Genomic DNA, 25,583 nt, shown 5'->3' with positions numbered 1-25,583 from the left:
TGTGTGTTTTAAATAAAGTTTTTAATAAAGATGATCCAGCTTAATTATAACAGCAAACTGAACACAAACTCCTGTAAACTGATAATAAAAACAAACTGATGCAGGTACAGTGACTGGTCCACTCTGACACACACACACACACACACACACACACACACACACACACACACACACACACACACACACACACACACACACACTCAGTTCTCAGCTGTGACTCTGCTGTAATAAATTATATGTACAGTCCAGGTCCATCTGTAGCTCCAACCGACGCGACGCCTGAGGAGAGTCGTCACTCTGCAGCGTTGGAGCCCGAGTCTGCAGAGAGAACAAACAAACTCATGTCAAATACAGGAAAAAAAGTAGAGGAAGACAACAGAGTGGAGGAATGTGGGACATGTGATCTCATATAATAACACACATATGGAAACTACATTATTACATTGATGCAATAAATATTCTCATAAACCAGACCTGATCATTGATTAGTGACATCATCAAATACAGTCAGATACTAAATAATCCACCTCCTGTAAGACAGGGGTGTGAGCACCCGAGGGAGCATGTTAAAGCACAGCAGTGTTCACAGGTGTGTTGGTGTGAAATAAGAAATATGGTAATTATATACTTATCATTTATCAGTTTTGTTCTGGGTCGACTCACTCTTTCCATCACAAGCGACAATTTTGACCTTGTCGACCTTCACGAGATCAGTGACCTCTCTGAACTCCACATCGTTCAGAACAAACGTCCACACGTTGTCACAGAACCTGTAGGTGTTCAGAGAGCCCTGCAGGACGGACACACAACGACAGACTGACCCGGGAGTCGAAACACACAAGTCCTGTAATTTTAACTGACTGCCAACACCGAGTTCAGTCCAGTGCTTTCATTTCCCTGAGTGTTGAATAAATGAGAGGAAGCAGAGGAGGAACTCACCCTGAAGTTGACTCTGTTGCGGACTCTGTTGGCGAGCGCCGTGTTGATGGCTTTATCGAACTGAAGGAGGACCTGAAGGGCCAGCTGAGGAGTGATCTGCTGAGTCTGAACACGCACAAGATCTCATTTATCATCCGGCAGCAGGACAGTTTCACACACTCACGACACTGTGCAGTTCACAGGCAGCTACAAGCAACTCTCTGTCAGCTGTGAATCTGTGCACAGTTCAGTGTGTTGGTGTGTCAGATAAACTGATTGTTTTTGATTGATTATGCTTTTGCTTATTTGAGGTCATTTTGTTGTTACTGTGATTGCCTGTTACTTTTTCCTAACTAGTAGTGGTTATGTACACTGCAGTGACCTGTATGTAAGTACACAGTGCATCCCTGACCTGGACATTTACAGATCCGGGACCAGTGCTACAACCTTGTCCATTCCGACAACTAATAATTAAATAATCTGGGAAGTGCTAATGATAATAATAATAATGTTAAAATCAGTAGTTATTGTGTCATTGATAAGCATCAGTTTAGGCTAACAAACGTGTTAGTTTTCTGCTTACCTACGGTACTGACTTTACAGCTGTTCATTAGTATTTCAACACCACAGACAGAAAACATGAGAGTATTTCTGTTTACTTCTGGGAGAATTCAGTGCTGAAGCAAACCGCAGCTACCGAGCTAAAGTTAGCCCGCTACGAGCTGAGCAGCCGAGCTGACCGCCGTTGTTGTCGTTAGCAGCGTGCTAATCTGGGCTTGCTACGAGCGAGCAGCCGTGATGTGTGAGGCGAGGGTCACCTGTATGAGCTCGTCCAGACTCTCCTGTAGGCTGTTTCCCAGAGTGGTGTTCCTGTACAGCTGGTACGCCATGGTCGCGACAGCCCGAGGTGCTAATAACTACAGTTAACTATCACTGCAAACTCAAACGGAGCTAACGGAGCTAACGGAGCTAACGGAGCTAGCCGCTTCCCTCCACTACGAGCAGCTGTGAGCGCCGACACGCCGACGTCACTTCCGGTCAAACTTTCACACGCTGCACCACTGACACCAACTGAGATCCTGTGGTTAATAACACTAATTATAATGGTTCCTCAGTGGGTTCCTTAGTGGCACGTAAAGGTTCTGTAAAGGAGATTTTAAACAATAACACAGCAGCAAACAGCGGTTCTGTGTACAGACATGGCGTCCACAGCAGAGGCCACTTCTCCCCTTTTAATCACGCGTGATCAGGTCTCACCACACGTCCGTGACTTTAACCCGAGTTTCTGTGGACGCGCGCACACGTGAGCGTGCGTGTGCAGGTGAGATGACGCACAGGGCACGTTCAGGTGACACTGGCCTATGGCGGTAAAAGCACAAGCTTCTTCTTCAGCGCGTTTCTGATGTGATGCTGTGATGCACCACACGGCGGCGCTCCACCGATTGATGATCGATTTCAGTTCTGCCTCGACTGAAACTGAGGGTGTGACTGACTCAGGGACTAAATCAGTCAAGGGGGAAAACAACCCAGGAAGACAAACCATGCTCCAGAGCCCTGTCACCATTTATACCATCTTTCTGGTCCTGGCAAAGATGTTCAGACACGATGTAGTGTTTGAAACTCAAAAAGTCATTGGAAGTTTACGCCGGTGAACAGAGGTTTCAACTGCGGGAGGAGCAGCTCGTGATGTCTTTAAAGCACTAATCCAGCATGCAAACTATGTAATGTCTTTATTTCTAAATGGTCCTGATGAGCAAACTCACTCTCAATGTCGAAAAATATAATTTTATGATATTTTGCATCTCTTCTCTCCTGTACCTGACGCTTCCACCTGCAGCTGTCAGATGCTTTCAGATAATGTGCTCAAGTTTTCTCGGCTGCAAGCTGAACGTGGTTTCTTGCCAGGAGTGGGTGCTGGTGATTGTTGCTTGACAAGAGCTTGTTGTCTTTATAATACAAACGGTTATGAAATGCCCACTGAGCAGCACTACGTCTTCAGGGAAGTCTAGAGGCCACAGTGAGTCCGTATCGGAAAATGACAAGAGGAGCTAGCATCATGCTGCCATCAGCAGCAGATGCGATGCAGACGAGCGTTAACATCGGTGTTACCCTCCTCTGGAGACAGCTGCGGGCGAGTAAAGGGATGACGTTTGTTGCTGAACTCACGAGGTTTCTTCACGAGAGGTAAGTAAACACCTGCTCATGCTAATGTAGCAATAGCAAAACTTACAAATCACCCAAAACCACAGAACCAGAGAAATAAAAAGAGTCTGGAACCATGGAAAGGTACTTTTTGTTTCTATCTCCAGAGTTACTGTGAGCTACAAGTTGTCTCAGTCATCATCTAATGTGTGATATGGACACTTTGCTGCTTGGAAAAAAAAAGAAAATCACAGCATCAAGTATATGCTTTGATTTCTGAACATATGGTAACATACTCTCTGTTCAATAATCAAAGCTCAGATAAAAGTCTTTCATCACTGCAACATTTATCTCTGTCTGTATTAGTACATTATTTATGGTCTTTGTCCTCTCATGCTAACAGTCCGCCCTCCCTCATGTGGTCCATCTGTCTTTAATCTTTTTTTTCCACTGACTTCACACTGAACGATGAATATTTATATGCACTAAGTTAATGTAAATATAGATCATGCTGGGTGAGATATCAGTGTGAAGCATCCAAACTTCAGAGTTCAGATTTTGTATGTTGACTCTGAACCTCTCACAGTGAAATCACGGCAGTAGGAGGAGAATTAAAAGCACAAAGCCAGTGGAAATTATTATGGAGACACAACAGGGCTCCCGTTGTCACGGTAACATGAGTCACTGGGTCAAGTCTTTGACCGTCCACAGTGTTTCCTGCACGCTGAGCTCATCCCACCTGGGAGTCATCAGCCGGACTTTACAACAGTAACACAAAGTCCGGCTGCAGGGGCAAGAGGAAGACGACATCATCGGCCCGAGGTCTGCCGGGCAGAGCGTCCTGCACGGGCAGCGGGAGCGAGGAGGAAGAACCCGCACATAGGCTGGTTCCAACAGACTGAACCTCTGACTCTGTCTCTGCTGTGTTCCTGACACGTCTGGTCTGTTTCTGGTTGTTTCGGTGAGATGTTCGCTGGCGTCCCAAAGAAGTTTGATATTTATGCCTCCACGCCAACGACAGCCGGGACCGGAGGCCTCATGCTTTCTGTCTGTCCCATTCTCGTGGACGTGAGGGAACTTCTTCAAATTTGGCACAAATGTGCACCTGGACTCAAGGATGAACTGATTAGATTTTGGTGGTCAGAGGTCAAAGGTTACGCTTTTTAGCCATTTCTCAAGACATCACACAGCAATTTATGACAAAATTTCTCACAAATGGTTCATATTCAATATGATGCTGGATAAACAGGGATGTAACCTGACACGAGTCTGTGTAGTGAAGGTATACAACCATGAGGTGGTGATTCTCATTTTATTACAATATGTTTTATCAGTTATAATAATTTTATAATATTTTATTCAACTTTTTTAAAATCCTGGTCTGCATCATCATCTGCAGGATAGAGTCTGTCAGTTACAGAAGCTTTACACAAAAATCTCTATGATGACTTCTCCTGGTAGCTCATCCAATGAGCTGACTGACTGAAAATGAATCAGAATTGAGCTCAGTGTTGAGGTGAGTTATTGTGCTGCTGATTCCAGCTTGTTTGAGTTTGGTTCAGTCGGTTGCACAAAACAAGATGTTTGACATTTAACACTTTTTAGTGTTCCCTGACATTTTATAGATGAAAGGATTAATTGATTAATCAGGAAAATAATGGTTAGTTGGATCCCTGCTCAGACATTTTTTTGTGGTTGCCATGGTCACAGAGCAAGCGCCGGCACCTAGCAGCTGAAAAAGTTCAACAACATCAACTCAGACATCAGACATCCTCACGGGGCCCTGCAGGGCCCCTGCGAGGCCTCGGTGCCTGGTTGGGCCCGGGCCTGGCTGCTTGGCTGACAGCCCGGCTGTGGAAGATTAATCCTGAGCGTCTGACCTGCTTCAGTCTGCATCCAGATCAGACGAGAGGCGAGGGAGGAGACTGAATAATCCAGGCCAGGCTCTGAGTGCACGCTGTGTTAGCAGATTCTCTCACACGTGTCCACATTCTCAAATCTGAGCTCACACACACACACACACAGATAGAGATACAGTGTCATTACTCCAACAACACACACATATGCAAATATTATTGCCTCACAACAAGCTGCACAGCTGCACCTGTACCACCTCACTGGCTGTTGTTGTTCTGGACGGGTTTTGTTGCTGTTTTTCTGGCTGTGGTGCAGAAAGTCAGTGAAAAAAACATGAAAAACATTCAAATACAGCAGCGCTCTGTGACGATCTGACAGGCTCCAGTCAAATGGAGTCAGTGGAGATCTAAACGTCTTGACTGAAACTTTTACTTCCACTTCCTCACATGCCGTCCACGTTCAGCTCTTCTCCTCCGAGTGAGAGGAGTTTGGAGAAAATGCAAATTTATGCAGTGGGTGTTATTAAAATGCACCCAGTTGAAAAAAGAAAAATATTCAGCAAGCACTAATGCTGCATTATAATTTTAAAAACTTGCCTTTGTAGTTTGCGTTTCATCAGGGCTGGGTGTGATGAAACGATTGTGACACTTTATTAGGGATTCGTGTGAAGATGACGAGGGAAACGTGCACAGATGGTTCGGTTTCATTACAGGGACGTCAGAGCAGCTTTTTCATCTGACTCTCACTCAGTGTAACAGCCAACAAGGAAACAGACACAAGGTGAGAAGCTGAATCTTTGTCATATCAAACTATTTTTAATATTATTTATGTTTTTTTCCAGCAGCTTTTATTTTCACTCTGGCTCTTTATAGTAGATCTCATCATCAGTGACCAGTCAAATCACCTGCACATGCACAAGGGATTCACAGGAAACAACACAACATGTTCTTCAACTTAATCAAACAGGACCAGTTCACAGGATGTAAGAATCACACCCTGTCTCCCAAAAATGTATTTATTCATCCATCCATTTTTCTGTGGCTTATCCGGGGGGTCTGGTCGCAGTGGCAGCAGGTCGAGCAAAGTATTCCAGACGTCCCACCCCCAGCGACATCTTCCGGCTCCTCCTGCGGGATCCTGAGGTGTTCCCAGGCCACATATATAATTCTCAAGTGTCTACCCTGAGGCCTCCCCCTGGTTGGACGTGCCTGGAAGACCTCCAGTGGAAGGCGCCACAGGTGTCCTAACCGCTGAGCCCAGACATCCTGCGGAGGAAACTCATTTCAGTTGCTTGTATTCATGATCTCCTTCTTTCAGTCACTAGAGCTAATCTTCGAAGCTAGGGACCTGGTCTGGCGCATGGCTCGCTGTCCCTGGAGGGGGGGGCTACTCACTGCTCTCTCCCGGTGCTGCGAGAAGTTGTTGTCAATGTCAGACACGCTTACAGATAAAATGCATTTCATTATTATTATTACCTGATTTATTTTTTTGTGTCATGTTGAGGATATATATCAGCTCAAACTGTATGGAGAGCGGTGTACCTTCCTTTGTTGCCATGGTTACTATAATAATGGTATAAAAAAGGGAAAGAGGGAAAGATTTGCGTTAAAATAAGGACTGACGTGGACTTTGTCGCTCTATAAACTACGTCACCGCACTTTTCCCTTTGCTCCTGTCATCATTACTATGACCACTAGATGTCGCCTAGCAACAGAACCTGACTATGGGTCATAACAACCTGCTGACAGACGACCTGTGGGACAGTCTCTAATAGACAGTTCATGTGAAGTTCAAAATGTTCTTTGTCTGCGCTCTTTCATAAGTGTAGTTCAGTTTGGAAACACTCTCCTGACTCCAGAAGCCGATCGTCTAAGAAGAGAAAATCTGTTCCTGATAAGAGGAGAATATTCAGCCGAGCGGCTTCACGGTGCATGACACAGTCTCCAGACTCAATAATTCATTCTTACAGAGGAGCTTGAATTATTGAACTGAGCTGTTAGTCCGACGATGACTCACGCTGTTATTCTGAGAGCGGCTTCGCTTCCCTCTGATCGCCGAGGAGGCGTCTGCTCTCCTATCAGCTCAGCTTTTATTTATCACAGCGGATTATCTGAGCGGGAAACAGGCTCAGATGATAGAGAGGAGGAGACGTATGTGCAGTGTGTGTGTTTGTTGCGTTTAATCTGCAGGATGATACAGATCAGATCAATGCAAGTTATTGGTTGGGCAAAAATAAATCAGAGCTTTTATGATTTTTTTTTTAATCTGAAAAAAAAAAACAAGTGACAGAGACAGATCAGTTTTAGCTGTTCAGTTTATCAGCTTGAATGAATTCATATTGATTCATTAATACTGTGTCGCAATTAAAGACAAAACCAAACAAAAGTCTCCGAACTTCCCTTCAACCGGCAACAGAGTCAGATATCTTGGCGTGGTTCAGGCTTCACACCCCACTGACAGCAGCACATTTCCCTCCATTCACTGACCTGCATTCAGTTGCTGTTATCTACTGTGTAGTTACATAACAGCTGCTCTTGTACCAGCCAGGGACGCTGCGTTCATATCGAACTGCTGCCGTGGAGCACGACATTAACTCTGCACGGCTGCTGGTTCAGTTACACTGACTGTTCACTACTAACAAATCCAGTGATGTGTCTGATTCCTCGGAGCCACAGAGCTCTGTATTTAAGTGTTTTAAAACATTACGCATTCTCATCCTTTCTTTTTAAATAAACTGCTCAAATATCAATTTGATTAATCACAAAATAAATTATTAATCATGGTGGGAAACATTAATCTACTATTTTTATTTTGACACTTGTATCAAAATAAAAGTAGCTTTCTCTCTTCATATGTCGGCTCATGCCCTGACCCGGGCTGGATTCCTGCAGCTGCGCTTATCTCCTCCAAAGATCTGACCCCCGCAACCTGCCATACTGCGATCCCTCCACACGACCCGGCTGAACCCGGCGCTGGTATGTGAGTCTGCGGAGACAGACTCTGCTGGGTCTGAGGCTCCAATTAACCCTTAAAAACACTGTGTTACTACCAAATGTTACAGTGGGAGCTGTAAGCTGCACAAGCTGTCAGCAGAATCTCAGAATATAAAAACTTATGAGCTGACTTCATTTATCTTTTATTTCTCTCTTTATATTTTATGACAAAGGATGTGCATAACAACATTTAGAGCAAAGGAGGAAGCTCTGAACATTCACGCTAAGATGCAGAAACAGTACTGAAATGGTGCTGGAGTAAAATCAAACCAATGACTTTGGCAGAAATTTAATTGAATAGAAATATCTTGGAATTTCTGCATTAATTACCTGTACAAATAATGACTGTGGTGGATTTAAAGCTCCATCCAGTCTAAAGGTAGATGTCCATGTGTTTGTGATTATAAAGCAGGTCTAGGTTCTATATGAATACTGTGAAAGTATCAAAGCCTCAGTCCACAGAGAAATGCACACAGCCTGTATTCAGAAACTGAGCCTTAAAACCAGCCGTCAGGACTTCTGGAACTTTGTGATGTCACAACAAAGCAGTCACCACCCCAGGCCCCGCCCACTGGAGCCACCATCTAACCTTTGCTGGATTTTGTTTCTGTGATTTTTTACCTGAAATCTGCTATATTTCTATATCTAGCCATAGCTATATCACTCAGAAAAGAGGCTCAGATCCTCTCCTCTGATTGGCTGACTGACCTGTTGTGAATAGAGCTCCAGAGAGAAGCCTGAGAGAGGAGATGTTAAACTACACTGAGATGGTTTTTGGTTCTTAGAACCACAAATATATCTTCTGATGGAGATCAACACTTCAGATAAAACACAGAAGAAGTTAAAATATTGGACCTTTAAAATATTAAGTAATGTCAATGTTATTAGAATTAATCAATAAATACAACAGGAGACCATAGTTGCAGTGGCTGTGGGACAATATCTGGGGTTTCTATGATATTTACAACAGCTTGTGCTTATTTCAGTTGTTAAACCAGTGATATGACAGAATATCACAGCTGAAGCTCTGCATTTGTCCGTCAGTCTTACTCGCCCTGCAAACTCGATGTCCTTTTCCTCACTTGCTGTCGGTGTCTCGGTGTCATTCACAGCAAGGACGAGCCAGATGCTGTGAGCTTCCTTCCCTGTCAAGATAAATTATGGCTGCTGTCAGAGCCGGAGCAGAGGAGGGAGGCGGCAGAGAGGTGGACGCGCTCGCTCCACAGTGTGAACAGTGACCGATGAGGTGGCGAGATGATGATAGAGGCGTCGCAGCTCCACCTTCCCTCCTCTGTGTTTAATGACACCTTGTACGAACAGGTCACACAAGCTGCGCTTTCTTAGGCTGCCTTTCATTTAAGTATTCCAGCATAGCAGGTGTGGTACCTGCTGGCTCTGTGGCAGGGCTCACCTGTTGGCCAGCTCTCATTGGTTGAAAGTGCAGAATTTGTGATTGTGAAAACTGTGATTTAAAGCATCTTAATAAACTTAAAGCCACTTAGTAAAAAAAATGAGCACGAACATGAGGATGCAGCAAAATCAAAAAGAGTAAGAGGCAAAGACAAAGAGATGAGGCACACACTGTATGCTATTGAGTAGGTACATAAATAAAGAAAACATCAGGCAGTACCTCAATTTCTAAATTTTTTGATAAATCAATTATTCTCTGACAGTGTCAATCAAACCTAAACATTATTATCTTTCTAAAGGTGAAATTTATGGCTGTGCTGTTGTATTTGATTGCATTAGATTTGTCAGGTGTCCCTAATAAAGTGGACAGTGAGCCCATAAGAAGCCAAAACTGCACTTTATCATCAGACAAACTAATGTGACAGCAACAAACATTAGATTTTGATGCTTAAATGACCAAAGGGCTTACAGAGAAAAGACCCTTCCAGACTGTCCACCTGTAACAAACGAGCCCACAGGTCGTCTGTCAGCAGGTTACTATGACCCATAGTTAGGTTCTGTTGCTAGGCGACATCTAGTGGTCGTAGTAATGATGACAGGAGCAAAGGGAAAAGTGCGGTGATGTAGTTTATAGAGCGACAAAGTCCACGTCAGGAGGAGGTTGGGGTGGATGGATGAATATGACCCAGGAGAGCGGTGTTCGATTCCCATGTGACAGGAGCAGTTTATGTTGTTTCTATTATCCATGACCGTTCACTGTTATTATTGTAACCATGGCAACAGAGATGGAGATGTAACATGATGTAAGAAGATCAAGGTTATTTGCTAATACTCAGACTCAATAACATTTTATAATCTAAAGGAACCTGATGGAGCAGTTTGGTCTGTTCCACTTGACAAATGGATCCAAGAATCAGGTTTTTAGAGGCTGATGTGAAGGTTTCAACAGTTTAGAGTTTACACAAAAAAACAAAAAAACAAAATCTGTGGTCAGTATGATTAGATATTTGGTGTTCGATTCCTATGTGACAGTAGCACTTTATGTTGTTTCTATTATCCATGACCGTTGTTACTGTAACCATGACAACAAAGATCATCTAATGTTGAGGAAGTTCTTATTGTTACCCAAATCACCATCTTTTCCTAAACCTAACCAAACCATGAGCATTATTATAGTAACCATGGTGACGAATGTAAGTATGCCACTCATGCTGTAGTCCACGTGTTTTATTATTTTAACCATGACAACCAAGAGACACTGCTATGGGTCGTACCAGAGGGTTGATGGTTGTTCAGGTTTGAGAAGTTGTTGAAAAGTTCTCACCTGGTTGACGCTGACCGGCAGGTTGTCACACCCGGATGATGAATAAAATCTTCTGTTCCTGTTATGCGGGTTGAATCTCAGCAACTCTGCACCTCCACACAACCAACCAAACCCCTTTTTTATAAAGTACTACAGAAGAGCAAGGCCTTTTGTTTCAGGCAGGAAGGAAAGAGGTGACAGTAGAAAGCTCAGGAATAATGATCAGTCTGGGATTACAAAACAGCAACTGTTCATTTCCTGTGGTGTCCTGGGTAAATCTTTTGTCTGTGTTACTGCCTCATATCTATTACACAGCTGAAGTGAGGATTAGGCCCTCAGGCTGTTCTGATTTGCATACAGAGAGGTTCAGAGGGTGAGGTAACTGTAGGTGTCAATCACTGAGCTCCACCCTGCTGCCGGAGAGAAAACCCACCTGATCTGTTCTATGATCACAACAGGACATGATACAGTTGTTGAGTGGGAACAACGAATCACTGTCTTAATCACACCTGGCTGCTTCACCTGCACAGACCTATTCTGTGAAAGAATGAACCTGCTGACGTTGGCTCTTTTAATGATATATCAATGTGATGAATGAAGCTTGTTTCTCAAGAAGCAACTCCGAAAACTGCTAAAGAAACCATAATAGTTTCTTGAGGAACTGCACAACTTTCTCTGGGACCTCTGGGACCACATCAAAATCTTCTGGAGGCTTCCATGTCCAGTGAAGAACCCACATCATCTCTCGAAGGTTGTGCAGAATAACCTCATCCATGAAATCTTCTCCATAAAACAAAGAGCCCTGTAAGGACCCCCAACCCTCTTCAGGAAACTGAAAAACCTTTTCAAGAACTTCTGGAACCTCCTCAAAAATTTTATGTCAGCCCTGAGACCCTATCCCCAAGATCTCTTAGAACCTATGGAAATTCTGATGTTCCTGGATAAAGTCCTCATGGAGCTACGGAGGCCCATTCAGATCTTCTGGTAACCCTTGAGGAAGTGCATAACTTTCACAATAACCTCTGAACCTCTTCAAGGTTTTCTGTAACCTCCCAAAGCTAAACAACCTCCAGGCCATTCTGGAGAAAACATGAAGCTATGTTAAGATCATGCAGAACAGTTTAACTTGCAAAAGTCGAGAAACTGTTGAGCTCCTTGAAGACTCCAGAAGCTATGAAGCACCAGAGGAGCCACAGGAACTTTTTGAGGAAACTTTATAACCTCTAGAACCTCTCTTTAGAAGCCCTTAAAAAAAACCTCTGGAACATACTGAAGAACCTTTATCATCCTCAAGATCATGTAAACAGCTTATCTATGAAACCTCCTCAAGAAATTAGAGACACTGGAACCTCCTCTTTAATCTCAAAGAACATCTGAAATGCCCTAAAGACCATCTGGAACCTCCTTACGTTCTTGTAGAACCCCCTTAAATTCTTCTTGAAACTCCTTATGAACCTTTTGATCCTCATTAAGAGCTGATACAAAGACCAGAAAGTGGTGGAAATGAATTAAAGTGCTGTTTTACAAACTGCCAAAGAACATCACCAGAAAACAAACTCCATTTTTACAGCAGCACCCAAGGATTTACTGCACCCGGCATGCATCCAGCGTGGTGTCTAGTGCTGGCAATACAAAGAACGCCGCTAACTGGTGCTGCTAAATCTCGCATTCTTATGCAAACTGTGTCGGCTAGGTCTGAAAAACGTAACAGATTTGAAACGACACATTAGGTTGAAGACGGGTTGGAGGAGGTTCGAATGAAAAAGCGTTAAAATATATGGAAGAAATGAACGTGAACTAGTTCATTAGAAACTTTATGACGTGAACTCTGAGCTAGCTCGCACAAAAATCACACACCACAATTTTGCAGCAGAAGGCTTTACAGCAGCCTCTGACCTCAGAGCCTTGTGCTTGGTGCCCAGGAAGCTTACTCCACTGTTAAGGTCAGACTTTATGGATGAAAATGCAAAGTGTATCTGCTCTGATCTGAGAGCAGTTTAAAAGACGCAGCAGTTTGAAGCAGGTGGACGGTTCCTGAACCCCGTGGTGAGATTAAAATGAGTAAAATGTGTGTGTTCCTGAGGCTTTTCACTGCAGGCTAAAGAAGACTGCCAACCGCTTCGGTCCTCATCATGGCTCTAAATAATCATCACATTCAGCTCTTTTATTTCAACTGAGCTAATTAAAGTGATGAAATCTGCAGCAATATCCTCCTTTTAAAATGTTCCAGGCATTGTGAAGCTTTTGGCAAAAGGAAATTGGTGATGGAAGAAGCTGATGATGAAAAGGTAGAGCGGGAGGCAGTAACACAGCTGGCAGGGTTCACTGAGCGGAGGAAGGCTGCAGGAGGGTCCAAAACAAAATGAAAACCAGCCTGAGTTCTGTGATAACTACGTCTGATCGGACAGCATGCAGTGGAAAATACACTTTATCTCTTCTATATTGTACAACAATCATGTCATAAAACCCCACCTATGTGAATTCGATATTGTTCAGTCATTGTCTGTGTCAGAGAGAAACTTCTATGACTCCTCACAATTATAATTTTCTGTGAACATCTAACGCGCGTTTTTGCACTTAGGGTCATTTTTGGTTGAAAAAAAATATCTAATCATACTGACCACAGATTTTGTTTTTTTGTTTTTTTGTGTAAACTCTAAACTGTTGAAACCTTCACATCAGCCTCTAAAAACCTGATTCTTGGATCCATTTGTCAAGTGGAACAGACCAAACTGCTCCATCAGGTTCCTTTAGATTATAAAATGTTATTGAGTCTGAGTATTAGCAAATAGCCTTGATCTTCTTACATCATGTTACATCTCCATCTCTGTTGTCATGGTTACAATAATAACAGCAAACGGTCATGGATAATAGAAACAACATAAACTGCTACTGTCACATGGGAATCGAACACCGCTCTCCTGGGTCATATTCATCCATCCACCCCAACCTCCTCCTGACGTGGACTTTGTCGCTCTATAAACTACGTCACCGCACTTTTCCCTTTGCTCCTGTCATCATCACTACGACCACTAGATGTCGCCTAGCAACAGAACCCATGGGTAACCTGCTGACAGACGACCTGTGGGCTCGTTTTTTTACATCATCGAGCATTGTATTGTCCTAACAAGTATCCTCACTGCGCAGTGCTGACTTGAGGCAAAAAATTTAAAATCACAGTTTATAGAAATATATGTTTATATTTATAGAAATAAATTTGTCCTCAGAGATCCATGCTCATGCTTGTATTTTTATTGTTTTTTTAAATCTTTAAATCTCTTCTGGCACGGTTCAGTGCGTGGTTCTCCATCTTCTTGTTCTGTTCCACCACATCTCACCCACAGGAGCATGTCATCAGTTATTACCATGTGTGAAAATTATAAATAGGCCTCTCTGTAAGTGGGGAGGTGCATGGGGTCCTCTCTGGTCAACAATGTGCAGTAAAGGGATAATCTCTTGACAAATAATTAATTTGTGTTTGGTAATGAAGCTCTGACACAGTGATCCTTAAATGGGTGACAGGCATCAAGGTGTGACCCGGCCTCCTGTGCACCCACAGACCTCTGTCCTGCTGCAGACACCAGTTCACTCTGCTGGTGCTTTGAAATACCTGCATGAACTTATATTTTCACTCACAGTTTGTTTAATAATGTGACTTGATTTGAGATTTCAGACCTGTGTTAATTTTGTTCTGAAGCCCTGTAAATTAGCTGCTCGGTGTGGATCCAGCCCGGATCTCAGCCTCCAGGGAGGGCAGCTCTGCTCTCCACAGCGCCGCCCTCCCTCTCCTCCAGCCCGGCGTCTTCTCCTCCAAATGGCGCTCACAGCAGCGTCCTGACAGCCGCCCCACAGACGCTCTCCTCCCGCTGTTCAAACACACCGCCCCGCCGGTTTCCCCAGCTCGGTTTGTCTTTACTAGTTTTAGCTTTTTAACAACCACGGACCTCGTTTTGGAGTATTTATTTATTTTTCCCCCGGTGCATGAATGGAGCCGTCCCCGCAGGATTCGGCGAGCGACCCGGGCAGGAGCGGCTCTGAGCCCGCTACACCGCTCACAGAGACGCCGGAGACACAGCGCGGTGGAGAGCAACTGACACCGGCCAGGAGACACAGCAGCTCCGGCACCAGCTCCTCCAACTCCGGCTACAGCAAAGGTAAGACCGGCGGTTTGACATGAAGCGCAGAGCTGAGTGACAGCGTCGCGGCTGTGGAGCAGCGCGCTCCCACTGAGCTGAACTGACACCTGAACGCAGCAGCTTGTGACGCTCGGAGTTTTGTCGGGACTTTGGTTGTTTGTGAAGCAGCGGGCGGTCGCTCAGGGTCGGACACGGGCAGAGCCGAGGTCCGCAGAGCTCAGCTGGAGGAGCAAAAGCCCTGAACTGAGTTATTGTGACTTCTTCAGTTTCTTCAGACCAACGCATGTTTGTTGTAATCACCATGTTCTGCAGTGAGCTTGTGGTTTTGTGTTGTGCTGCAGTGTTCATTTGGACAAAGGTGTCCTTCCACCTTTCTTGGTGTTTTGTCAGTTCTCTGTTTCAACACGACAGCGGCCTCCTGCAGGATCCAGCTCATAAAGACAGGGTTCTCCCAGTTTGTTGTGGAAGAGGTTGACCGGTCTGCACAGAGCCCCCTGACCTCAGGCCAGTTGGGCTGTACTGGAACTAAAGCTGAACCCATCGATCCCTTATTTGTGGATCAACCAAATATTAATTAGCAACTATTTTGATCTAAACCTTTTTTGTAAAAATTTCAAGCAAATACAGAAAAAAATCCCAGTTCCAGTTTCTTAAATTTCAAAGAATTTGGTGCTTTTCTTTCTCATTAATTTAGGAAAAACTACCTTTAATGTTTATGAGCATAAATTTGGGCCATTTAACGCTGTAAATTAGGATTAGTAATGCTGAAATGCTATTTATTTATTTATTTATTACAATTTTTGACATTTCATAGACTCTGTAATTAATCCATCAACTAAAAACATAAGTGTCAGTACTTTTCCAGCCCCATTCTGCTCCCTTTCATGTCCTAGGAAAAGTACAGCTCTTATTTGTTTGTTTAGAAATAGTTACACACTTGTAGACACACATTATTAATACCAGTGAGTGAAGTCATATCTCCTCTGTGTGCAGCTCTCAGGCCTGACGGCAGATTTTCCTGCAGCTCATTATTGGTATGCAGACTGGAGAGAGAGAGAGGCGGTCAGATGGAGCTTCATTGAGTTTCTCAGAGCAGAGTCGGTTATGTAACAGCTGTTCAAGGAGAAGGGGAAGAAAAACACCAGTGAGTGAGCTGTGTGGAAATCGAGACGAGCAGATAGTGTGACTCTGTTTCGGAGATGTTCAGTCAAAAGCAGAGCAGCGAGGAGCCAGGACCTGAGCAAATAATCAAGGACAAAAAAAACTACACTCCCAGGGAGAACTCAGTGGGTGCTGCATTCAAGTACGCCTTGTAAATTCAAAGAGGCTTGAGTGGTGTGAAATCAGCAATGACAGAAAAAATGGCAAAATCGATGAGACAGTCCACCTGTTAAGAACGAGCCCATAGATCGTCTGTGCAGCAGGTTATTAGGGTGTGTTTGATGTGTCTCTGGTTGCAGGGAAACATAGAAGCATCTGATCTCTGATCCCAAAGCTGCTGCTAAACACTTTCACTTTAAGTCCACAGACACTGGCCTGCAGCTCAACCAGCTCCTTCAACCTAAAGTGAGGTGTGATGGTTAGTCTGTCCAGCTCCAGTCAAAATACTTTCTTATTGCTGACTGACAGAGCAGACTTGACCTTTCTCCAGGGCAAGGTCAAAGGTCAGACTTCCATCTGACGTGAGGGGTTAGAGATTGAAGTTCTGAATTTATTAAGTATTTTCTGAAGAGACAGCAGCAGTGAATCAAACACACTGTTTAATTAACATAAAGATAAACACATAATCATCAGTGTGTGTTTTTACTACTCGTCTTTACTGATGTCGTTGTTTAGGTTGCACCATGTTCGTGCCTGTCTCTGTTCCAAATGTGGACTAATCCACCGCTGAAAATAGTCCCTAATAGATCCACTATTTCCTCCTGTTTGTTTGATTGAAAACTACAGAGAGCAGCTTTTACTTGATGGAGATGAATATATCAATATCAGTGACATCTGATGTAGTTTATGGAAGTTTTTATTGGACCTTTGTTGGACTGTGGATCCATTTGTACACGTGAAACAGGTTTTGCACATTTGTGGCTCTCTTCATGTCATTGTGGGTGACGTGGAGCATCTTTTAATGAAGCGGTGGTGATTCAGGAGCAGGTTCATCATGATCGTCTCCATGTGATTGTGCTGTGTCTGCTTATTGAGAGGCATTACCTACAGTTTGCTAACTTTGTGTTAACTGTGGTCATTGTGGACAAGCTAGCTCATGTTAAAGGACCCATATAGTATAAATGTAGATGTCCATGTGTTTTTTGATTATAAAGCAGGTCAAGGTTCAATATTAATTAACAAGCCATCAGGACTTCTGCAACTTTGTGATGTCAGCCAATCAGAAGAGAGGCTCAGAGCCCTCCCTCCCTTCCATGAATCCTCATCTACACCCTGCTGTTGTAACAATGTAAATTCCCCTAAAGTTATTAATGGAGTTCATCTTATCTTATTTTATCTAATCTTATCAGTTCAATGCTGGGTTCCTGGGTGGGCTTTATAGAACACATAACTTTAACAGCTCTGACAGGAAGGTGTAACACATATCAAACAGATAAATGTAAACTTAAAGATAGTTTGAATAATACTTTGTTCATACAAGACTGTACACTACAAACAGGGTTCTCAGAGAATAGTTCTCCTTGATGAGGAGGAGAACAAGAACCACTGTCACCAGCTGCAGTCCAACACGGTGGAGTTACATTCCGTCTGTGGGACGAGAGACCTGTCTGCAGGCAGGACAAGCAGAGGCAACTGAACTTTCAAATCAAAATACCTATAAATAGCAACTCATAAATGACTAACAGTGCTGTGATTGTTTGTGACACAATTCGCTAACAGATGACAACATTGTGGGCGACAAGCAGACAAGCATCTGAAAGACAGAGCAGTGACATACGAATCAGAAGTTCTGATCAGGACTTTCAGAATAAAATCAGTGAAACTAACAAACTACAGGTGAGATTTGATGTTCACAACTTAACGACCATGATCCATGAAATTCAAATATCCTGTGATTCAGAAAATGTTTAACATGAGATCAGAAAAAAAACATCAGCTTTTGTAGTTTTAAAAGTTCACACATACGACTTCCTCAGCTTCCAATCTCATTCAGCCTGTGTCAGCTCACGCTCAGCTGGCAGTCGTGCTATTTCTGACGGCACTTGAAGGCAGCAGGCGTGCATTATGTAAGATGTGAAGGGCACCAAGCCTGAGCCTCCGGAGTGTGAGAGTGACGGCTTTAAAACAGACCTGTGAACAGCTTTTAGGCTGTATCTCACTGTAGACCTGATTCTGACAGTATCCAGATTCTGACCCAGAACATCCTCACTCTCCAAAAATGTACATGTTTAACAAATTTTCTTCATTTTTCAAAAACGTAATTTATCTACAAAAAGGTCACCCTCTCTCCAAACATGTCCTCTCTTTTCAAAATGCTCCCACTTAACAAGCCCACAGGTCGTCGGTCAGCAGGTTATTATGACCCATAGTTAGGTTTTGTTGCTAGGCGACATCTAGTGGTCGTAGTGATGATGACAGGAGCAAAGGGAACCCAAATCTCCATCTTTTCCTAAACCTAACCAAGTCATGACCGTTATGATAGTAACCATGGTGACGAAAATATAGCACCATAGGGTGCTCTTTCGGATGGTCGTATCAGACAGTTGATATTCAGGTTGGAGGAGTTGTTCGTTTTCTTTTTCCAACCACATTTACCACATTTTCCAAACAGTTTTTCTCTTTTTTTAAAGATATTTTTTGGGCATTTTTGCCTTTATTTGACAGGACAGTAGAGAGTGATAGGAAAGGGGCAGAGAGAGAGGGGGAATGACACGCAGGAAAGAGTCGGCCGGTCAGGAGTGGAACCGGCGCTGAGAGCATCAGCTCATGTGGTACGCGTCCTAACCACTCCGCCATCGGGCCGCCCAACTGTTTTTCTCTTTTCAGAAATGTTTCCCTAAAATATAATTTTCTAAAAACTCACGTCTTCTTCCTCACTCTTCAGAAACGCTCTCACCCTGTAAACCCACAGTGAAGGTTGAAGCCTCACTCTCTCTCTTCCTGTCCCTCCTCCGTGTCTTTGTCTTCGCTGCGCGTCTCTGTCCTCGCTGAGTTTTGATGTTGTGTCACTGTTCGTCACTTTGTTTTTCTTTCTTCTTCTTCTCCTCTGGGATGAGACGAGCGTCACGGCCCTGCAAGGTTTCTCCGTCTCGCCCACACAGCCCGTCTCTCTCTTTCCTCTTCTGCTTCTTCTTCTTCTTTGACTCAGCTGTAGCATCATTACAAACAATAAACCAGAAACCTTTATCTTCAGCTCTCATTGCAGAGCGTCTCCTCTTTTCTTGCAGACAGGAAATAAGCAACATTTCTGTTCTGTTAGTGTGGTTATTCGTTGTCGGTGAACATGTGACCTCCTTTCCTGAGAGTTCATGGAAAACCTGAATGAGAGAATTTAATCAGTGATTGATTATTCTAACAGATGACTGAAGCAGTGATGAACTGCTGGACGACAGTAAAGTGAAAGATCTGGTTCAAATCAAAGAAGCAGAGTTTGTAGCAGAGTTGATTGATTGATTGACAATCAACAGAAAAATGAGCAACAATTTTGTTAATTGAATAATGATTTCTGTCATTTCTCAGCCAGAATGTCTCTCAGATGCAACACTTTGATGCTTTTTTTCTTCATCCTACCTGAAAGTAAACTGAATATCTTCGGACTTTGGTCGGACTGTAGTATCTGAAGTTCTATAGGATATGTAACTTTATGGGTTTGGTATGTTTAGATAGGGGTCCCAGGTCAGAGGATGCACTGGGAGATGGGTGCTTCTCTGTTTAGGAGAATGTGGCCTTTTTTGGTCTTAGGTCTAGGGGTTTTTGAGATGACTGTCCCTCTGAATGAGGCCTTTTATGGTATGGATCACATACGTTGTCTTAGGTTCAGGAAGACAACCAACTCATATAGACGGGGAGTTAGAGCAGTTATTCAGAGGAGATTCACATTGGCTTCGACTCCTCTCTCAGGCAATCCATGGTGCTTGATTTGATGCTGGACCTCTTTATATACAAGCAAGACGGTGTCAGCGGAGTTTTCTTCATCATCATCACATCATCGCTGTTTAAGAAACAACAGGACAAAACCAGAAATTTGATGACATCACTTTGTAAAGTCCTACAGAGCATTCTTCACTTTTCCATTGATATTTAGGAGGCAATGGGCCTGGACGATATCCAGAATTTATTGTCTTGATACAGTTCACCCCAAATATTTTCGGATATTATCATGGGGGGAGGGGTGATCTGTATTTTATATTTGTTTTTTTTGTTTTTTTAATAAAACGTAATTAATATTGCATTTTTTTATAATACGTAATCATTTAAAAAAAAAAGTTTTAATAACACATAATTACAGTTTCTAACCAGAAAAGTTTTATTTGTCACATGCTGTGGAACAATGTAGAGTAAGCGAAGCAGTGAAATGAGACTCGGACTCTGCAGACTGTGCAAAACTGCAAAAAAAAAAATAGATTTTATTAAAATATTGCGGTACTCGATATCCTCGAATATCGGCCCAAGCAGGCAAAGGAATAAACCTGCTTTTGTAACTTTCACAGAAGTTGAATGTGACTGAGTGACCCAGTTTGAAGTGTTAAGCAAACTGGGTGACGATGTGCTCAGCCAAGTCCATCCCTTGTGTGTGTGTGTGTGTGTGTGTGTGTGTGTGTGTGTGTGTGTGTGTGTGTGTGTGTGTGTGTGTGTGTGGCCAGCAGGTCCCTGGTGGCTCTGGTGGTCCGGCTGCTGGAGGAGGTCTGGATGTGACTTCCGGTGGTTTTGATCCGTGGTTGAATGAAACTCCAGCAGCCGCTGAGCGTTTCCACCACTGACAGGATTTAATGATCTGTGATCAGCTGACACAGACGTGCAGGGTCTGAGTCCCTGACGATCTCAGAGCTGCAGAGGAAAGCTGCTCTGTGAGGCTGCACACTGTGCTAACAACGCTAACTTCAGCGTGCTAACATGCAGGTAGCAGGTAATGTGATCATTTCTAATACAACATTTAAAAGTTGAATGTAACATATTTTCTTTATAATAGTGACAGTAACGTGACTCGACACTGAAAACTCTGATTTACACCAACACAAACTTTAAAATTGTCATAAATACAGCAAAGGAGGAGATTCTGAGGCAGCAACAATGTGAAATCAAATCTTTTATTGATTAAAAATCAGACATGTGGTTATTTGGAGTTTGTGAGAAGAAACAAAACAAAACAGGTTTTCTGGGTATTTTTCTTTGATTGAGAGAAACACAGCTGCACTCATACCTCAGGTTATTTAACAACCCCCCCCTCCTCCAGACTCCTACACGAGCTGAATTACTCCACTCTGATGATAATTACCCAGAGTGCCTCTCACTCTGGTCTGGAGCCAGCCGTTAATTAGAGCGATTGACGGCTGCTTTGTGCGGCGGCGGGCCCGTTTGGCGAACACGCCTCGTTGACCGCCCGATAAAGACAGAGAGAGCTGTTGTGGAAATTTCATTACCTCTTGTCAGGACTGGATCCAGCTGCAGGATCAGATGTTAGAAAACAGCTGGAAATCAGGAGGATTCATCACGACTAGATCATGATTTGAGACCCTTATTGATTTAATGATGATATTAGATATAGATAGATTATAGATGTTTGATGGATTCTTCTTCAGGTTAACCTCTTGGTCCAATGAAACACCTTCAAATCCAGTTGTGCCGCTGCAATGCAGTCAGTCTTCAGATGTGGCCCCTGAAGGACGCGGCCCCTGAGCTGCTGTAGATGAAATGAGAGTCTTAGCCTTTAATGATGAAATGATGAGGATGATCTGTCTGAGTGACGGCGGCTGGCAGCTGATAGCAGGAACCAAACTTTTCCTTATCTCCCTGCTTCCTGCTGCACATTTTCATCAGATTCGACATTTTTAATTGATTCATTGATTTAGTTAACGATTGATTGTTTCTTCTCTCCTCAGCTAATAAAAGGTTCATTTTTTCAGTTTTTGTCAAACACAGATGCTTTAAAACATTTTTTTTCCTGACAGATTAAACATGTGGAGGTCAAACTTTAAATGGTTCATAGCCGAAGACCTTCCCATCATCCTCTGCGGCACTCTGTTTGCTGCTGTGTAGCATGTTAGCTCTCTTACGTTAGCATTTAGCTCAAAGTCGAGCCTCATGGAGCTTGAAGCACTTTGTAACTCTGCAGTGATGAAACCACATAAATGCAGTTATTGTATTAATATTGTTCTGATCGCTGTGTGTGTGTGTGTGTGTTTGATGCTGAGGTGAAGTTTCCTGCAGGATTAAAGTGAACCATCATCTAACTGCTGTGAATCCTGATCAGCCTCTCGCTGCACGCCAGGGCGCTGTCAGCCGCCACCTTTGATGTTGGTATGTCGACTGAGGTGGCGGGGGGGGTGTAATTTGCATACAAAGCTATTCTTGCCTGCTCTTTGTTCTTGCACAGAGGTGTGGAAAGAGTAATTGTCTTCATCAGTCAGAAGTGTTTATCTCGTCGGTTTGGTGCAGACGCAGCGTGACGTGTTGGGTGGCGGCAGAAATTGCAGAAGGGATAAAAATTCGGGTTAAGGCTGAAGATGCTGAAGGTGTCGGAGATCACCGCGGCGATGGGCGGAGACAGAATCAGCTGCTCTGAATGAAGAATCACTTCGCTCCGTTTGGTTTGGTTCTCTTTGTGGCTCAAGAACAAAACATCTGGTTAAGCTCATTAGTCTTGTTACACTTTGCTCATTTAATGACCGACGGCTCTTTTTACTGGACTCTGCCTCCTGAGGATGAGTGTGGTGAGAAGTGCTTCACTGTTTCCTCACCTGGTCTCTTTGGGTCTAACTTGAGTATCAGGGAACTGGCCATTTTAGCCTAGGTAGATCGCCACGGTAACAGATGCTGCAGGGCTAATCTCAGGTCATCACATTCTGTTGCAGATCTGAATCATATAATATGAATGAGTTTTTTTCTATGAAGTCTGGTGCAGGTTGTTCGACCCTTTGTTGACAGAGCTCTCTGAGTCTCCCTCCAGCTTCTAGTGTCTCCACAGCTTCTTATTCTGCGACGTTGGCGTCGAATGTGACTTTACTGTCACTGAATGCACCTACAGGTGTCCCTGTTTCACCCCATCTCATCTGAAGTTCTTCATCCTGGGTTTTGTCGTGAACAGAGCCTGTTGAAAACCGGGTTTGTGACACCTGTTCTCCAGAGCGGAGAACGGGTGTCATGAATGGATGAACCCAGTAAACCTGAAAACTCTTTATAACAAGAGTCCATGATCTTAAGTGATGAAGTACACCTGTCAGCTGCCCACTGTAGCGTGTGTGTGTGTGTGTCTCAGGACCCTGAAATCAAAGAAAAAAAGAAATACGTTTTTCTGCCTCTGATTATTTTCCTCCATGTGAATCCACCAGGGAGCCACACGTGATGCAAAAGTTGTTTGTTTTTCTCTCCGAGATGAAAAAGTTTGTGTGTGTGTGTGTGTGTGAGTGTGTGCGCGCGTGCGTGTGTGTGTGTGCATGCACCCCGATTAGCGGCAGAGTGTTGCACAGAGAGCAGTCCAGCTCGTCCTTCAGTTCATCTTCTGCAGAAAAAAAGAAAATGAGCAGCGTGATCAAGAGGACAATCTGTTATTATGGCTGTTCCACACACACACACACACTTTGATCTCGTGTCATGTACAGATATGATTCAGTTTCTGTGTAAAAACTCCATGAACAGATTCTATATCAGATATTTATGTGTGAGAGTTTAGTGAAAAATCGCTTGCTGCAGCTTTAATAAAATAACAACTAAATATTATAATCTCCACAAACACTGAATCCTACATTTCCCACAATGCAGCGGTGACTGTATACTGTTTCCTCAGACCCTCCGCACCTTGGCTGTTAGGACACATTACAACATGGTAGGTGTACCGGACCTTGGTTGTCATGGTTACAGTAGTAAACATGCTGACCAAGAGCAGTGTACCTACCTTTGTCACCATGGTTACTGTAATAACAGTCATGGCTTGGTTAGATTTTAGATGGTGATTTGATAATTTGATCCGCACTCCTGACATCTCCATGCGAACTGTCTGACTCAGTTGTGTCTCAGCCAATCACGAGCCTGACAGCCACTGGCTTCGACCAATCATTGTTTCCTGTTGAGAGAGAGACTGTAAGAAAGAAAAACAATAGACTATACGGCCAAAAGTATGTGGACAGTGTTGAGGTGCAGGTTTGGCTGGTCTGCACAGAGTCCAGACCTCAGCCACACACACACACACCATCTGTGGATGAACTGGAACACGGCCGAGAGCCAGACCTGACCACCAGCGTCGGTCTGAGGCTCCGAGACACTGAGACGGGTTCTCCAACTTACCTTGCAAGAACCTGAAGATCTGTGAGCAGGTGTACCGTGGAGAACTGGCCCTTGGATTGGATTTGTGCCTGTGTCCACATATTTTTGGCCATGTAGTGATTGAACACAGTGTAGAAAATGAGGGTAATTAAAACAAAGTTAAACAATCTCAGAAAAACAGTCAGCCAATCAGATGGCCTGTTCCCGCCTCCACTGAAAACCCATTGGTTAACCCTTCAGAATCATTTACCGAATCACATCCTGTATCAACGGGAAATGCACAAACACTTCAAAGAAAAACCCAGTTGGCCAAAGAAGTGCCTGAGAAAAACAGAGTCGAGTCCTCAGCGGTGACTTTGCTCAGGTGCGGGGCGCTCACCTTGACCGACGCTCGTCCTTCAGAGTCTCCGTGAAGGAGAGCGGAGGCGGCCGTGTCTGAGCAGCCGGTGATCGATGAAGAATTTTCTCCCATCTTTTACAGTGGTGGGTCGGCCTGAGCTGGTATTCTTAGACTGACCTGACACATACACACACACACACACACACACACACACACACACTGTGTTATCTTTGTATAATAATTTTTCTGAGGAGGTCGTTGTGATGGATCAGCTCTTGATGGCGGATCCATCTTGTGTAACTTTGAGCAAAGTTAAACCGAAGTTGAAGTGAAAGTGATGTCTCACTTTGCTGGAGGAGTTTTTTTTTTCTCCTCTTCATCTCACTCGTTCGCCCTCAGGAGCTCCGCACTTTCTCTCTATATTGATTCATTTCTGCTTCCAGACGAGATATTTAGGGAGAAAACCCTGCGACTGCAGACAAAATGATTGATAGCACAAAGTGAAAACATGCTGCGGAGCTATTTTAAAGGACAGCGGGGACGTGTTGTCCTCAGGTGACAGAAGTTTGCAAGTGCGATTTTCTCTGTAATGAACCTCAGATCATGAGTTTTTCCTCCCAGACACAAAATCATTTGAATTTGGGAAGAAAAACAACAAATTCAGATTATTTTTTAATTTCTCAGACAGTTTGAGGTTGATGATAAAACCAGCTAAGATCAGTGGTGTCAGCTTATGGAAGAAGGAAGCTTCCTAGTGAAGGAGAGGAGGAAGAGTCCTCAATCCTGACGTGAGGATGAAGAGTTTCCTAATCTGGGAGAAGGAAGGAGGAAACTCAGCCAGTACCAGCGAGGGAAGAAGAACTGTCTGCAGCTCAAACAGGATGAAAGATAAAAGTCATGGAGTGATGCGTTTAATGGAAGTTGGAAACCAGAGTGACCTAAACTGAGGCAAGAAACTCAAACTCAACAACAACCTGTCAGCGGTCAAATCCTGAGTGTTATGTTTCTCCTGAGGGACTGTGACACACACACACACACACACACACACACACACACAGTCCAGT

At 43.8% G+C, this 25,583-nt stretch overlaps 2 protein-coding genes across 5 annotated transcripts in view; one reads left to right on the top strand and one right to left on the bottom strand.

Moving 5' to 3' along the window:
* Positions 1–2: 2 nt before the first annotated feature.
* The window catches only part of gtf2a2 (general transcription factor IIA, 2), a 40,946-nt gene continuing 15,365 nt past the window's right edge, over positions 3–25,583 (bottom strand). The window contains exons 2-5 of one of the 3 annotated variants that reach the window (XM_071489869.1): positions 1,737–1,890; positions 940–1,044; positions 634–790; positions 3–319 (exon numbers count right to left, since the gene is read on the bottom strand). In XM_071489869.1, coding sequence (XP_071345970.1) covers positions 318–319; positions 634–790; positions 940–1,044; positions 1,737–1,808 — 336 coding nt within the window. In that variant the 5' untranslated portion in view covers positions 1,809–1,890 and the 3' untranslated portion in view covers positions 3–317. Of the gene's footprint in view, positions 320–633; positions 791–939; positions 1,045–1,736; positions 2,265–25,583 lie in introns of those variants that run through there. The other 2 variants (XM_071489870.1, XM_071489868.1) reach the window with 2 other exon arrangements.
* The window catches only part of LOC139628289 (nuclear receptor ROR-alpha A-like), a 55,471-nt gene continuing 44,302 nt past the window's right edge, over positions 14,415–25,583 (top strand). For both annotated transcript variants that reach the window (XM_071489855.1, XM_071489854.1), the window contains exon 1: positions 14,415–14,777. In XM_071489855.1, the coding sequence (XP_071345956.1) occupies positions 14,609–14,777 (169 nt within the window). In that variant the 5' untranslated portion in view covers positions 14,415–14,608. The remainder of the gene's footprint in view (positions 14,778–25,583) is intronic.

Source organism: Trachinotus anak, unplaced genomic scaffold, assembly GCF_046630095.1.
Source record: "Trachinotus anak isolate AG129_WGS33_773 ecotype Australia unplaced genomic scaffold, CSIRO_AGI_Tana_v1 ptg000011l, whole genome shotgun sequence".
Taxonomy (NCBI): domain Eukaryota; kingdom Metazoa; phylum Chordata; class Actinopteri; order Carangiformes; family Carangidae; genus Trachinotus; species Trachinotus anak.
The sequence above is the reverse complement of the archived record's forward strand: the minus strand, read 5'-3'. Positions and strand labels throughout refer to the sequence as shown.